At 41.5% G+C, this 14,673-nt stretch overlaps 1 protein-coding gene across 3 annotated transcripts in view; it reads left to right on the top strand.

Annotated features, from left to right (window-relative positions):
- The window catches only part of PMEPA1 (prostate transmembrane protein, androgen induced 1), an 85,228-nt gene extending 73,691 nt beyond the window's left edge, over positions 1-11,537 (top strand). For 2 of the 3 annotated variants that reach the window (XM_074210331.1, XM_074210333.1), the window contains exons 3-4: positions 7,731-7,784; positions 7,900-11,537. In XM_074210331.1, the coding sequence (XP_074066432.1) occupies positions 7,731-7,784; positions 7,900-8,448 (603 nt within the window). In that variant the 3' untranslated portion in view covers positions 8,449-11,537. The remainder of the gene's footprint in view (positions 1-7,730; positions 7,785-7,899) is intronic. The other variant, XM_074210332.1, reaches the window with a different exon arrangement.
- Positions 11,538-14,673: the final 3,136 nt, after the last annotated feature.

The raw sequence follows: 14,673 nt of genomic DNA, 5'->3' as shown, positions 1-14,673 counted from the left end.
TCCCCTTAACTTGGCAGAGTTCAGAAGTGGGAAGATAAGGAAGCAAGCCGGAAGCAAATTGGTGGGGTAGGAAAAGCATTAGAAGGTAGTGATAGAAATACAAAGCAAGGAAGAGAAAAGCATCCATAAAACATTTTTTAAAAATACACAGAAGGAAACAGTAAGTTTAGTCAGAGACACAACCAGGGCAATTTTGTTAAGTACCTTGTTAAATTTAATATGCACTTTGAAAAACAAACTGTTTAAACAGTTCACTGTTTCACTTGTAATCCTCTTATTGTTATTCTCTGTGGATTTAAATGTTTTATTGATGACTTTTAGCTTATAATAAAAAGGAAAATATATTTTTTCCAAAGAAAAAAAAACAAGGAACAATAAATCAGGAGCCAGAGAACCTGGGTTTAATTTTGACTGGGTTATTGTCTAGCTAGGAATGACCTTGAGTGAATCATTTCTTCCTTCTGGGTCTCAATTTCCTTTTCTGCAAAATGTCTGGGTTTTATTATGATTTCTGAGGCTCCCCTTCCAGCACCCTTTATGATTCTATGTCTAGGCCATGAGGGGCATTCTTCTCCTGTGGTTTCTACTTTCCCTCCTTCATGATCATTATTATTATAATAAGTTAGTTTAGGAGTCCCTTGACCAAAGTTCCTGCCAAAGCTATGCCAACCCCTGGCCCCTGAGGGAGGCCACCATTGTGTAAACACAAAGCCTCATTAAATCAGACATCTCTGGAAGGAGGGCAGGGAAGGAGGGTGCATCTTCCCAGGAGGGGGTCACTTACCAAAAGTACAGCAAATCGTCCAACTTAAGCCCTCAGACACCCTGGTGACCTCCCAGGATGGTAATGAAGTCCATTCTATAATCAAGGCTTCCTTATCTGGCCGTGGAGGAGCCTACCCTGTTACTGTCCTGTCTCCTAATGAACTCCAGTGACCAAATCCCTCTCTCCAGTTCTTCCATTCCACCCAGACTTCAGTCCTCTACCTCCTCCTCCTTAGCAGACGTCTCTGCTTGGATGTCCTGCCTTGTCCCGAAACTGCAGGAGCACCAAACTGAATTCATCATCTTTCCTGCCATTCACTGCCACATCAGAGACCTTCAAATTCAGCCCCCACAGTTTGTAGATGAGGAAACCAAAGTCTACCAAGGTTAAAAGGACTTTCCTGGGGCAAGAATGTTGGATGGCAGTTGAACTAAGATTTTCTGAGACTAAAGTCCGTCTTCTTTCAGTTATATCATATTGCCTGTCCCTCACATTTCCAGCTTCACCTACAATTACCTTTTTTCCTCCATATCCAGGCAGTCTCCAGGTCCTCCTGTTAGTTTCCCTTCAAGTTTTCTCTCTTCCTTATCACTGTTCCCAGCTACCTCCTGATTTTCATCACCTCACCTCCTTTCTTGGGGTATTACTTACTGTTTCTACTCCCCTAGTGCTCAGCAAACCTTCTGCCTAGGCACCCTGCTTTCAGCCAGTCCTTCTCCAAGTAGTCTTGCATGCACTGCCAGAATCATCTTCTATTGCCTTCCCTCTCTTAATTGGGTCCAATTTTTCCTGTCTCCAGTTTATTTGTTTTTATTTGTTTGCTTGTTGACTCTCCCGTTAGAGAGCACAGGGGACTTTGAACTCCTAAATATAAGTTTTTCTATATGGTTCACTTTTGTTTCCTGTGTGTATATATCTTATTTTGTCAGTTAGACTGAGAGCTCCTTGAAGGCTCTTTATACTTATTCTTTTATTACATGGTCAGGTTCACAAAATCATAGATTTAGAGCTAGAAGGGGCCTTAGAGGCCATTGAGTCCAGTTTCTTGTTTTTACAAACAAGGAAACTGAGGCATGGTATGGTCCAGTCATAGTCACTTAGCTAATAAATATTTGAGTTGGGATTCAAACCCTGATCTTCTTAACCTCAAACCCAGACCTCTAACTACTACCCCCCCCCACCACTGCCTTAACATGACAAATGTTAAATGGAAATCTGGTTGCTTTATTTTAAACCAGGGATTAGGTCTCCAAGTAGAAGATAAAAAATAGCTTATAAATAATTGCAGGATTTTAAAGTTAAATTGGACCTTAGAAACCATCTAGTGAAACCCCTCATTTTATAGAGGAGGAGACTGAGGCCCAGAGAGGCTTAAATGATTTGCACAAGGACACACAGCTAGTGAGTCACAGAAGTATTGTTCAGAGCCAGCCTTTCTGACTTCATGTCCAGAAGGAAACAATGAATTGTATAAAGAAACATTAGATTAAATGGAAAATAAACACTGTAGGTGGGTGACTAGTATAGGCTCGGGAACAGGGGGAAGGCATCAAGAAGGAGGTAAGACTTGAGATAGGTCTTCAAGTGTGCTAAAGAGTCAGGAGAGCTGAGGAGGAGAGAGGGTACTCATTTTAATGGGCTTGAGCAACAGTCCAGATTGGGAATTCACAAGGCTCATGTGGAGGACGGGAGAAGGCCAGTCAGATTGGCACAGCATGGGGATATTCTACCAGGGAAGTCCACTGTTTGCTTCAGTGCTATTGCTGGGGCTCTGAGTTTTGCTTTCATGAAACAATTTAGCCAAATCATTCCTATTTTAATTTCCTCTCCTTATGCAACCTTTAATTATTTTTCCAAATGTTTATGCATCTTGAATGATGATAGCCACTTCATCAGTGGTTCCCTCGGAATATACTGTGTTTTTGATGAGACCTGTGCAATAGAGCAAAAGCTGACTTCTCCCTCCAACTCAAACCCGCCTGTTGGTTGATGTTGAGAATCTGGGGCCTAGAGGTTCAGATCTAGCCTCTGACATAGCAGGCTTTTAGTCAGAAGCCAGAATCAGAGAGCACAATCTTAAGCCAACACAGCTGTCACCATCGTTGCCTATCTCTGAAATCACTTACCCTTGTAAACTCAAACTGGCCCAACAAAGGAAGCAAAAGCCAATTATTTTTCCCACTTTCCAGATAGGAAGTCTGTACTATGGGGATTGTGGTGTCCTCTCCATATCCCTCCCCAGACAGATAGGAAAGTCAGGAACAGAGTTGGACTATGTCCACCGAGTTCAAATCAACAAGCATTTATATTAAGTATCTACTCTGGAGATGGATACAAAGACAAAAAAAGGAGCTTATGGTCTTCTGGACTGTACCACTAAGGCAGAGTCTGAAGGAATTCAGATCACCTCTACTTCCTTTTTTAAAAAGTATGGGAAAAATTCTTGATTTTCAATAATAGAGACAGGCCTGGAGTTAGGAAGACGCCTCTTTCTGAGTTCAAATTTGACCTCAGACAGGCTACCTGAGCTGGGAAAAAACCTGAAGAGATGTGCAAACTGAGGTCACTTAGCTAATAAGAAGAATCCTGGATTCAAACCCAGGACCATTATTTCCAAATATATTTTTTTCTATTATAAATGCCACCCATTATCACTTTTTGATCATCACAGTCCCACAGAAACAGACAGAGAAGATATAATAAGTTCCATATTAAAGATGAGGAAGCTGAGTGCCAGCAAAGTTAAGTGACATGATTATGAAAACTGTCTCCTCTCTCCAATATACCATACTGAAGACTTTGCCCAGTGTTAAGAGGAATCCCTTGGGCACCTGGGTGGCCCAATGGATAGAACATGGGGCTTGGAATCAGGATGATTTATCTTCATGAATTCAAATCCTGTTCAGATACTTCCTAGCCACACAACCCTGGGCAAGTTAACCCAACGTCTCATCTGTAAAATGAACTGGAAAAGGAAATGACAAATCATTCCTACATCTTTGTCAAGAGAACCCTACAACAGGGTTGTGAAGAATCAGATACAACTGAAAAATGACTAATCCACAACAACAAGAGAAATCCTTATCTCAGGTTAGCTCAGGATCATGAAATCTAGAACTGGAAAGGACCTTAGAGACAACAAAGTCAAACTATTCATTATTTAGAACAGACTGAAATCCAAAGTCACACAAAGCTTCTGATTCCAAATCCCAGTGCTCTTCCTACTAATTATGCATTCCCAGTGGTGACCATTGGGAGGTGAGGAATGAATGGACTTGTCTCCATCTTCCAGAGGGTCCTTAGAAGACTCTCCATATGGAGGGAACTCCTTCAGGAACCCCTCAGGACTGTCTACACAGGAATCACCCAGGATGCTGTGGAAAGAAAGGACACCCCCTCCTCTTTATCCCCCTCTTGTCTTCCTGCTCTCCTTACACCTCAAATATCTGTGAGCCCTATTGGCCAGGGGCCGTAACATACAACGCATACTTGGACCCAGCCAAGAGGCTGCTCAATGCTGGTCTGAGTCATAGATAAGCTCTGTGTATCCTTTGGGAAAGGAACAACGAATGGTTCAGTTTTCTCCGGCGGAGTCTGCCTTTAGTTCAGAGCCTGGGCTGCCCCACATTAGTTTGTGAGACTTGAAAGTCCCCTCTAGTGGGTCAGCAGGGAATGACAGCCACTGGCTATCCATCAGGACTGGCTCTGAACAGTTTCCTAGAGACCTCTGCTTCCTGGTCTTTTGGCCTCAACAAGAGCCTGGGATCCATAAATGACCAAAGTCAATTTTTCCATATTCTGAGCCTATTCCTCAAGGGTGTTAATCTTGACTTTGCACAAGTCACTCCTCCTTCTGGTTCTGTTGTTTTGTTTTATCAAATGTTATTAAGCATAAGCCTCCAGACTACAGTGAAAAAGAGCAAGCCCTATCATCCTTACTATAAAATATGTTAAATTTGGTATACATGATGTAGATGAATGAAATATCATGAGATTAATATAGTTCCTGAAAAGTTTCTACAATTTGGAAGAGGGTCTTATCACTTGAAAAGCAAAACTGTTCACATTTAGTGAACTTGCATGTTCATCAGAGGTAACATATTTTAGTTTCAAATAAGAATAATTTTATTTGGAGACTTTTTTTTCACCCCAGGTGCATTTGAATCTTTTCAATTATTTTTACCCAAGTAAAAATTCATTAATTCTTTGAAATAGCATTGTTTATTTCTGATTTAGTGATTTGTATAGAGGAAATGATTATATATGTCCTACTTTCCTTATAGAGTTGATGTGGACCAAAAAGAAATAGTGCACAGAAAGCAATTTGTAGCTTCTTTAAGCACTGTGAATTATAAAGTGTTATTCATTTGTTTCAGTTGTGTCTGACTCTTCATGATCTCATTTGAGGTTTTCTTGGCAAAGATACTGGAGTGGTTTGCTATTTCTTTCCCCAGCTCATTTCATAGATGAGGAACAGAGGAAAACAGGATTAAGGGACTTGCCCAACATTACCCAACCAATAAGTGTCTGAGGTCAAATTTGAACTCAGAAAGACGAGTCTTCCTAACTCCAGGCCTGTCTCTATCCGCTGCCCCACCTAGTTGCTCACAACTGTAAATTAGTTGAAGTCTAACTGTCTCCTGTGTCACTATTTTTGCACTAACTCCCTCCATGAAAATCTGTTAGGAAGTATACTGAGATCCATCATTTATAGCCTTATGAATGTCAATCACTAGGTTTCCTCTCCAAGGGTCATTTGCATGTCATGTTTCATCTCCAAAGACTTTATCACCTGGTGAAGCAGTTGCAGGTATTAGGGAGCAGATTGTGGGGGGAGGTCTATTTTTCAGGCAAGAAGGCCTCTCCCACTCATAAGTTATAATTCTATTTAAACCATTTATATTCTATGTATCTCCAGACCTCAGTTATCCTATCTCAAAAATGGAAACTATGTTAAGTTCCTTGCCCAACTTGAAGGTGGGTTCATATAAAGGGAAAAATATGAGTTCAAAAATTTGGAAATGATTTGAAAAGTCTAAAGTCATTAGCTCCCAGGACCCAGACTTTTCCTGTTCCTCCAAAAGGCTGGGCATCTGGAAAAGCCCTTAGAGATCATCTAGTCCAAACTTTCCATTTTACAATTATAGAAATTGAGGCTTAGAATATTTGTGTCTGCCCAAAGGTCAGCCAGGGAGTAACTAGTAGAGTTAGGATGTGAATCTAAATATCTTGATTCTAAAAGCAGTAATTTTTCCAATGCACCCAAACTGCTCTTCCCTTGACAATTCCCCTGAGGCACAACAGCCTTTCTTTACTGGAATCTACATCCATATCAGGAAGCAGTTGGGTGGTGAAATGAATAGAAGTCTAGGCCTGGAGTCAGGAAGATCTTCATTCAAATCTGGCTTCAGATGCTTAGCCATGAGACCCTGGGCAAGTTATATAACCTCTGTTTGCCTCAGTTTCCTCATCTGTAAAATGAGCTGGAGAAGGAAATGGCAAACACTCCAGTATATTTGTCAGAAAAATCCCATGAACAGTATGATCCACAGAATCATGAAGAGTCAGACATGACTGAACAACAATACATCTATATTGCTTTCTAGGCTGAGTATGTTTGCAACTGGTTATAGTGATTCAATTCTATGCATTATGCATTATGAATTCTTTATTATAAGACCTGGCTCTTGGGAGGGGGAAAGGAAGGAGCACAGGGAGAAATCTTGGTGACATAAAAACAAAAAAAATAATAAAATCTGTTTTAAATTGTATGTATTATAGAAGAGTAAGGGGTGAAGGAAGGTGAAGGAATTGTTGGCACAGATAATATCTCTTTCTTTCCTCCCAATAACAAATGATCCAAAATCCATTTCTATTTGGCTTAGGACACCTTGTATTATGAGAAGGAAGCATAATGGAGTTGGACTGACATTAAAATAAATTTGTATTCTGTGTAAAAAGACCAGCTGATGACTAGGGATGGGCGTTTGGAGCAGAAAAAGGGGTTTAAAATTTGCTTTAATTAATCTAGAGTGGGAAGAAAAACCATACAACTAATAGAGAATTGGCTAAGATTTTGTTCCTTATTAGCTAACAGAAGGGGGGCTGGTCCCCCCAGGGAATTGGTAGAAATGTTAGGTCTCAGCAAGAAAGAACACCACCCTCTTGGGCCAGAGAGGCCAGGCTGGGTGGGCCTGCTTCTGGCAGCCATGGGCCCTAATGAAATCTGGTTTGGAATGTCTCAACCTTGCTTGGCTGTGATGAGTGAGAGTGGTTTGTGTGGTTTGGACGCTCCATGGGGTGCACTGGGGCTATCTCCTCTGTATATTAGGCAGCTGCTCCCCTCACACTAACTCCCAGCCCTCACCATCCTAGCTTTGCTGGCTAAGAGGGAGGGCAATCTGGGGGCCACTGCACACTTGGGGGTGGGGGACAGGGTAGGGAGCTACTCTGTAAGGCATCCAAAGGTCCCCATATACCCCACTCCTAGTGACTTTACCAATCATTCAGTAGACAGATTGTAAGAACTGGAAAGATCTTTAAAGCAGATTTTAGACCATCAGACCTGGAAAGAACCTTGGTCAGAATTCCAACTCTAAGTCCAGGGAACCTATGAATGAACTTCTTTCAGGGCTGTCAGGGATCTTAGATCTTTCTCACATCAACCCTCTCATTTTCCAGGTGAAGGAACTAAGGCCCAGAGAAGGCAAATGATTTCTTGAAGGTCTTACAGCTAGCTCAGGGGGATAAAGCAAAACTTCTAACTCATGAGGAGCAGCAGTAATAAACCACCAATCGCCATTAGTTGTGACTTAGATATATATTATAAATGTGTGTAGAAATATTATACACATGTATATAGGTATATGTGCATATATGTATATATATATATATACCAATATATATCTATAGATAGATGGATATGCATAGTGATTTATCTTTGTCTTTGTTTCCCTCTTTTTAGGAAGGAAGTCTGTGGCCTTCAGAAAGCACAGTGTCAGGCAATGGTCTCACAGAGGTAAGAACAGAGCAGCCCCTCCCCCAGACCCCTGCCCCATACCCCTTTCTTTCCTTTGGTCCCCAACTGGTCCACCTGCCTCTGCCAGCCCCCCTAACTGCCTGTTCCCCCCCAGCAGCAGATCTACGCTCCGCCACGCTCTGCAGACCGTCTGACGGTGCCATCCTTCCTCCAGAGGGACAGATTCAACCGCTTTCAGCCCACCTACCCTTACTTGCAGCACGAGATCGACCTTCCCCCCACCATCTCCCTCTCTGACGGAGAGGAGCCTCCCCCCTACCAGGGCCCATGCACTCTTCAGCTCCGGGACCCAGAGCAGCAGATGGAACTCAACCGTGAGTCTGTCCGAGCCCCACCCAACAGAACCATCTTTGATAGTGACTTAATAGACAATTCCATGTATGGGGGGCCCTGCCCTCCAAGCAGTAACTCTGGCATCAGCGCCACGTGCTACGGGAGCAACGGGAGGATGGAAGGGCCGCCACCGACATACAACGAAGTGATCGGGCACTATCCGGGGTCAACGTTTTACCAGCACCAGCAGAACAATGGGACGCCCTCCATCCTGGAGAACAACAGACTGCACCAGTCACAAATCACTAGCCTCGAGAGCACAATTGCATGGAACAAGGATAAAGAGAAGCAAAAAGGACACCCCTTTTAAAATCTAAGAGAAGGAAACACACATATACATACACACACACACACACACACACACACACAAAGTAAATTAAACACTCTGCACTTCTTAAAAGAAAACGCAAGAGATGAACAGGGGTGGGGTGGGGGTGGGGATGAGGATGGGAGGAGATGGGGAAGTGAGAGCAAAACCAACCCGTCTCCACCTCTCTGTGTATAAATATTTACTTGTTATGTCTGGTCTGAATGCTCAAGCCAAGAAAGCTTGCAAAAATGTTTCTTTGTTAGCTGTGTCTTGAAGTCAAAAGAAAAAAAAATTGACAGTAGTCTGTGTTTTTGTTTCTAGTTGAGCTGTGTGCGTGAATGCTTTTTTTTTGTTTATGATGATTTCACTTAACTTTAAAGACATATTTGCACAAAAACATTTGTTTAAAGATCTGCAATATATATATAAATATATATAAAATATGAGAAACTGTATGTGCGGCGGCAGGAGTATTTTTGTATTAGAAGAGGCCTATTAAAAAAGTTTTGTTGTTTTCTGACTAGAAGAAAAAATGGCAATTTTTTTGAGTGCCAACTCAAAAAGTGTGTATTAATTACATTGTAAAAAAACCTACAAAGCAGGGGTTTAGAGTTATTTATATAAATGTTGAAATTTTGCACTATTTTTTAATATAAATATGTCAGTGCTTGTGTTTATGGCAGCCTCTGTCACATCTACCACAGACCATAGGGGATAAATGTTCAACGGAATCTAAACTAGCTGAAGGGGTAGAATATCCAAACTTTGAAAAACAACACCCCTCTAGAAGAGCACAGTCGAAGAGACTGCATTTCAGGCAAAAGGGTCCTTTCCAAGGACCCCAAGCATGGGCCTAGGATGTCCCAACCTAGTAAGGCATAATTTAGTGATAGACAATTATTGTTCTTTACATTCCGTACTGAGCACGGAAATTCTCCTCTGGGCCAGTTATGATCATTGGAGTAAACAAAATTCAGATGCTTCTGAATTACCAAGGAAACCCAGAAAGTTATCAGAAGTCCAAATTACCTATTGTGAGCTATACTTTTTTCCATGATAAGAATAAACTTCTGTTACTGAAGGAATCTAGTTTTTATTCCCCTTCTTTTTTTCTTCTCAAATCAGATTGATGAAGGTCCCTGTTGGGAAGTTTCAAAAAGTCCATGGGAGTCACTCGCAATATAGCTAGTCTGCCTATGAGAGTTTCAGTGTTTCTTTGAAGACTCAATGACAGTCTTTGCCATTATGTTAAATGTCTTCAGAGTGATTTGGTGAATTCCAAAACTTCCATGAAGGATTAGTGAAGTCGAAATGTTTGGGAGCTAATTGCATCCCTGTGAATGGATTCTAGCTTAAGCAAGCAACCAACCAACAAACTAAAAAAAAAAAGACACAGATGGAAAAATAAAAAGAAACTAGGTTGGCTTCTGTGATGTGTTTAAGGCTTAAAAAATTTTTATATAAAAAGTTTGCTCAATGTTTAAGAAGCAAAACTCTTTACCTCTTCTGAGATGTTTTCACTAGGCAGCATCATCCCCCACTCCCCTGACCCTCCACCCCAACAATCGTTTTGATGTTTATTTATCTATGTTACATACGCATTTTTGTCTTACTATGCTATTGTTTACATTTTTATATTGTGTTGATTATTTCAGATAGATGTGATACCCTTGAGGTATACTTGTATGTCAGAGAGAGAGAGAGAGAGAGAGAGAGAGAGAGAGAGCGAGAGAGCGCCAGAGGGAAAGAGAGTGTGAGAGGAAGAGAGACCAGGAAGTGGGAATGGTGGAGCCCAGCTCCTTGTTGACAGATGGACAGGTGTCTCTAACCTGGTCACACACTGCTGACAACCGAGGACTGAACTTCCCTGAACTGGGAGGTAGTGTTATCTGGGTGAACCCTAAAGCTGAAGAGTTCTATTCCCATGGAGGTGTGTTTCATTTCTGCAAACTAGTAGAATAACATAAATGAAAGATATAAAAGGCAATAACTATTGTTTTTAAGCAACTTTTTTCTATTACTTGAAAAACTTGAGAACAGTTTTGAAGTTCTGACCATTTGAACAATATTTATACACACACACACACACACACACACATATATTTTAAGAAGATGACGAATAGACAAACTTGAAGTTTCACCACTTGACTCATTTGCCTGGCAATACTTTACCTTCACAATATTCAAATCTATTCCTCTATGGTGTCCTTAAATCCCCAGAACTTTAGTCCCACCTAAATTTTGCTTCCCTCCCTGCCCCTCCCCTCTCTTTCTCTCTCCCCCCTCTCTCATTTGCTCTTTCTCTCAAAAAAAAAAAAAAATCGCGTAGAGAAACCAATCCAATTTGTTCTGAGAGGTACATGGGCGCATTTGTAGAAGTTTTAAAAAAAATGTATCTTTCCTTTTATGTGACATGTCTATCTAGTGCCTTATTAAAGAAACAGTATCCCTCTCTTGCAAAGGGGGGGCAAGGAAGTAAAATTCCTGTTACAAAGGGAACTAGCATTTGTTCTCCTCGATGACAAGGGCTACTGCTTCTTTATAACCATCCCCTTCACCCACTAGCCCCTGTGCCATGTGCCTGGCCCTGTACGGTGCACCCTTCTGTCATCCCCATTCTTGGGTTATTGGTCAGGTGCTGTGCCTACATGACGCCAACCAAAAAGACTGGACGTAGATTCATTGCCCTCTTGAGCTGGTGTGCTCGAGGAATGGGGCTTCATTCTGCAGTCAAAGTGGTTTCTTTACCATGAGATCAAAAGAAAGAAAAATGATGGCTTTTTCATGTTGGTGGCAGAAGTAGGTATTGCTTATTCTGAACCGAAGCATCCGATTGGGCTTGGCCTGGTTGGAGGGGCCCACTCCTATGGGCAAAGAGTGGGGGAAAAATGTGAACAGGAAAGCAAGCTGATCTACAGGGAGGACACTGACCAAAAGCCAGCACCTGTCTTTAGAATCACTCCAGGAAGCTGGCTTCAAGGCCCTTCTCCATCTGTCTACCCAGTGCCCTTCTGACAAAGCTCTGGTCCGGAAGCAGGGCTTGTGAAATTACAAAGGAAACGTTTCTATCTTTTTTTTTTCCAGTTGAACTAAAGACAGATGCCATCCAAATGCTGCTGGTACTTAGTCTTGGCCTTGGTAAACAGCAGGGCAGTCATGCATGGGGTGCTTGAAATCAAAATGATAATATCCCCCAGGATAGTTTTGCCCACAAATCACAGTGTGTCATAGCTCTTGTTTCCTTTAGCATGTCTCCATAGAGCATTCCCCTTCCCACCCTACCCCACCCTCAACAGAGGTCAGGGAACATCCCTGTCTTGGATCTTGGGCCCCCTTTTTTTGAAAGCAAATATTCCCAGACAGTCCTCAGTAGGTCCTCCCTCCCTCATTCAACAGTTGGCTAGAGAAAGATACACTAGCCTTAAGAAAGGTGGAAATGGGGAGGGATCTTGTCTTTTAGACCAAATAGGGCTGATGGTGTCACCCAAGCCTAGTGGTGTTGAAGGTGAATGTGACTGATGAAGGAGGACAGTCTGGGTCATTCCCTTGGGTGTAGAGACTGGTGAAATCCAACTGCTTCTTGATGAGTTCAAGGGCAGGTAGACACTTTCCTAACCTAGTGAACTTCTTCCTTCCATGTCCATCACTGTGTTTAAGTGGAAGGAAAGGTAATGAATGGGTTTCCTCTGCAAACCCCTTTTGTATGTTGGATGGACATATTGAAATTGCACTAATCACCATATTTGTTTCAAATGCCCACCATTTCCACAAAAGGTTGAAATCGACAGAATCCAGATGTGTAGCATAAACAGCGTGCTAGGCAAGAACCGAATTCATTTCTACTCCCTGTGAATTGTATATTTCGGAGATTTTTATACGTGCAGCTCAGATACAAAAATTTTAAAAAACCAAACCAAACCATGTTTTCCAGAAACCGCGCTTCAGACTTTGCTGTACTATAGAGCTCAGAAGGACAACATTACAGTCCTCATTTGCCTGCCTTATTAATCACATTTCACTGTATTAATATTTTCTGAAACTTCCAATTATGTTGCTTCAGCTCTAGGCAGACCTGTATCCTGAGTTCTGTTCAAGGTAAACTTCTGTAAACTATTGGCAGCACATTCAATGCAGTACCTAATCTATATTTTGCTGTTTTAGTATAAATATGTACTCTGATGCCAATTTACAAAAATCTGTTGTAAACGCTTATTGTGTAACAGTAATCAATAGCAGCAGTGGTGACATTCTAAAACACTGCAATACTTATACAATAAATTTTACAATTCTTTGGAGTGATGCTCTTCTTTGGTTCTGTTACTCAGACTCATTGATGTAAAATTAATTCAGGTGGGGGATAAGAGATTAGCTTCACAAATGACTATGGGATGCCTTGTTGACTTGGTGTGACCCTGGGTCAGATACCCAACCTCTCTAAGCTCCTTGTTGATAGCTCTCTAATTAGGTCAGAGATCAGAAGACCAGGTGAAAATATTTAGAACCCTTGAGCTGACTAGAGAATATGTAGGTTATATTAGCTAGAATTTTTAAGAGGGTGATGGTGAAAGGGTAAGTTGCTGGTGGTAGGCAGATAATTAGACTGTCCATAAACTTGTTCCCTTTAGATTAGGGTTTCTTAACTTTTTGGGTGTCATGGGCCATTGTGGTAGTCTGATTGTAGCCTGTAGACCACATATCAAAATTATGTCTTTAAAAGCACAAAATAAAATGCATATAATTACAAAAGAAACTAATGCAATTGAAGTATAGTAATATTTAAACTGTTAAGTTTATGAATCCCTGAAAGCTATTGAAAAATCCCTTGGAGGTTTTGGACCCCCAGGTTAAGACTGGTTTCTAAGTAAACTGAATTAAAGAGTGACAATCAAACCCAGGAGGGGAATATCTTAGGAAAAGAATAGATGGTTATACTGGACAATTTTTCTCTCCACACCAAGCAGCCACAGGAGGAAGTATCTGTAGTTCTTTTTCCTGGGTATCCTATGTGCTATGGCAACTCTTGGGACTGTCCCCAGGGGCAGGTGTTTAGTTTTCCAGTATAGGCAAATATGGGATGATTAAAGGTATGAGAGGCTTCCCTGGCTATATTTCATATATGCTGACTTATTTTTTTCCTGAGACTCCACCCTGTTACTCAAAGAACATGTCTGAGAGACTTAGATATAATAATCAGTACTTTACATAGCTTACTCATCTATGCAAATGATAGCTCCCTTTGTGAACTGGGGGTTTACTAAAGCCTTTGAGTTGAGTTCTCTGTTAGTGCTCAGAATCAGAACCCTACATTGTTCCCACAACTTTCCTAAATTTGCAGAAGGTATCCTTTTACTCAGCTGTGACTTACTATTTCTATTTCCTGCCCTTCTCAGATGGGATAACATGACTAGCCAAAGCATACAACCAGAGGGGCGGTGATTTCAGGAGAAATTGGACCATATTCCACTTTAGGCAATTTTACATGAAGGCTTTCCATTCTGCTTGGTCCTTTTGGGAGGGGCAGTATTTTATTTTATTTTATTTTATCATCTTAGAAGGAAGTTTTCTCTTGACTGCTGCCTCATGGCCTAACAATGGATCTCTTTCCCTGGTCCTGTAGAGGCAGGAGCTCTTGGCTCTAAATCACTACCACTGGTAGAGACGCACAGCCTAGCTGGCTCTCTTAAGCTCATGAGCCTCAGACCAAAAGAATCTCACAGGCATGGTTGGGGCTTCTGACTCGCCCAACTTCTGGTATTTTAAAACTCCTCACTTTGCAATTTGACTTAATTTTGGCCTTTCTTGAGTTTCAAATTGCATGGGATGACTCATATTCTGAAGTTTTCCTAGGCAGAGAAGTCTATTTGTTCTGAGATTTCTCAGCAATTGAGGCTATTTCAAAATTTGGGTCTAGCTAATTTCTCACTGCTTCCATGGAAACATGTTCCTTTTGGGACAAGTTATCTCTTGAAGACCCCCTCAAATACTATTCTGATGTCTTCCTTTCTCTTTTCTTCCCATCTTCCTTCTTTCTCTTTTCTCCCTTTTTGATTTTCCCTCCAATCCTGATTTCAGTTGTTAGTGACAATCCTTTGCAGAAGCCCTTCAAAGAAATTGCTTTACCCTGGCCCCTAACCTGGGGGGATGTGAAAAACCAACCCAGTCAAAGATTCTTTGAATAATTTGTTTGTCCTTAAGCTCTCTGTAACTGCACTAGGTGAGATTAGT

Source organism: Macrotis lagotis, chromosome 1 (assembly GCF_037893015.1).
Source record: "Macrotis lagotis isolate mMagLag1 chromosome 1, bilby.v1.9.chrom.fasta, whole genome shotgun sequence".
Classification (NCBI taxonomy): Eukaryota; Metazoa; Chordata; class Mammalia; order Peramelemorphia; family Peramelidae; genus Macrotis; species Macrotis lagotis.
This window is presented reverse-complemented; position numbering and strand designations above follow the sequence as displayed.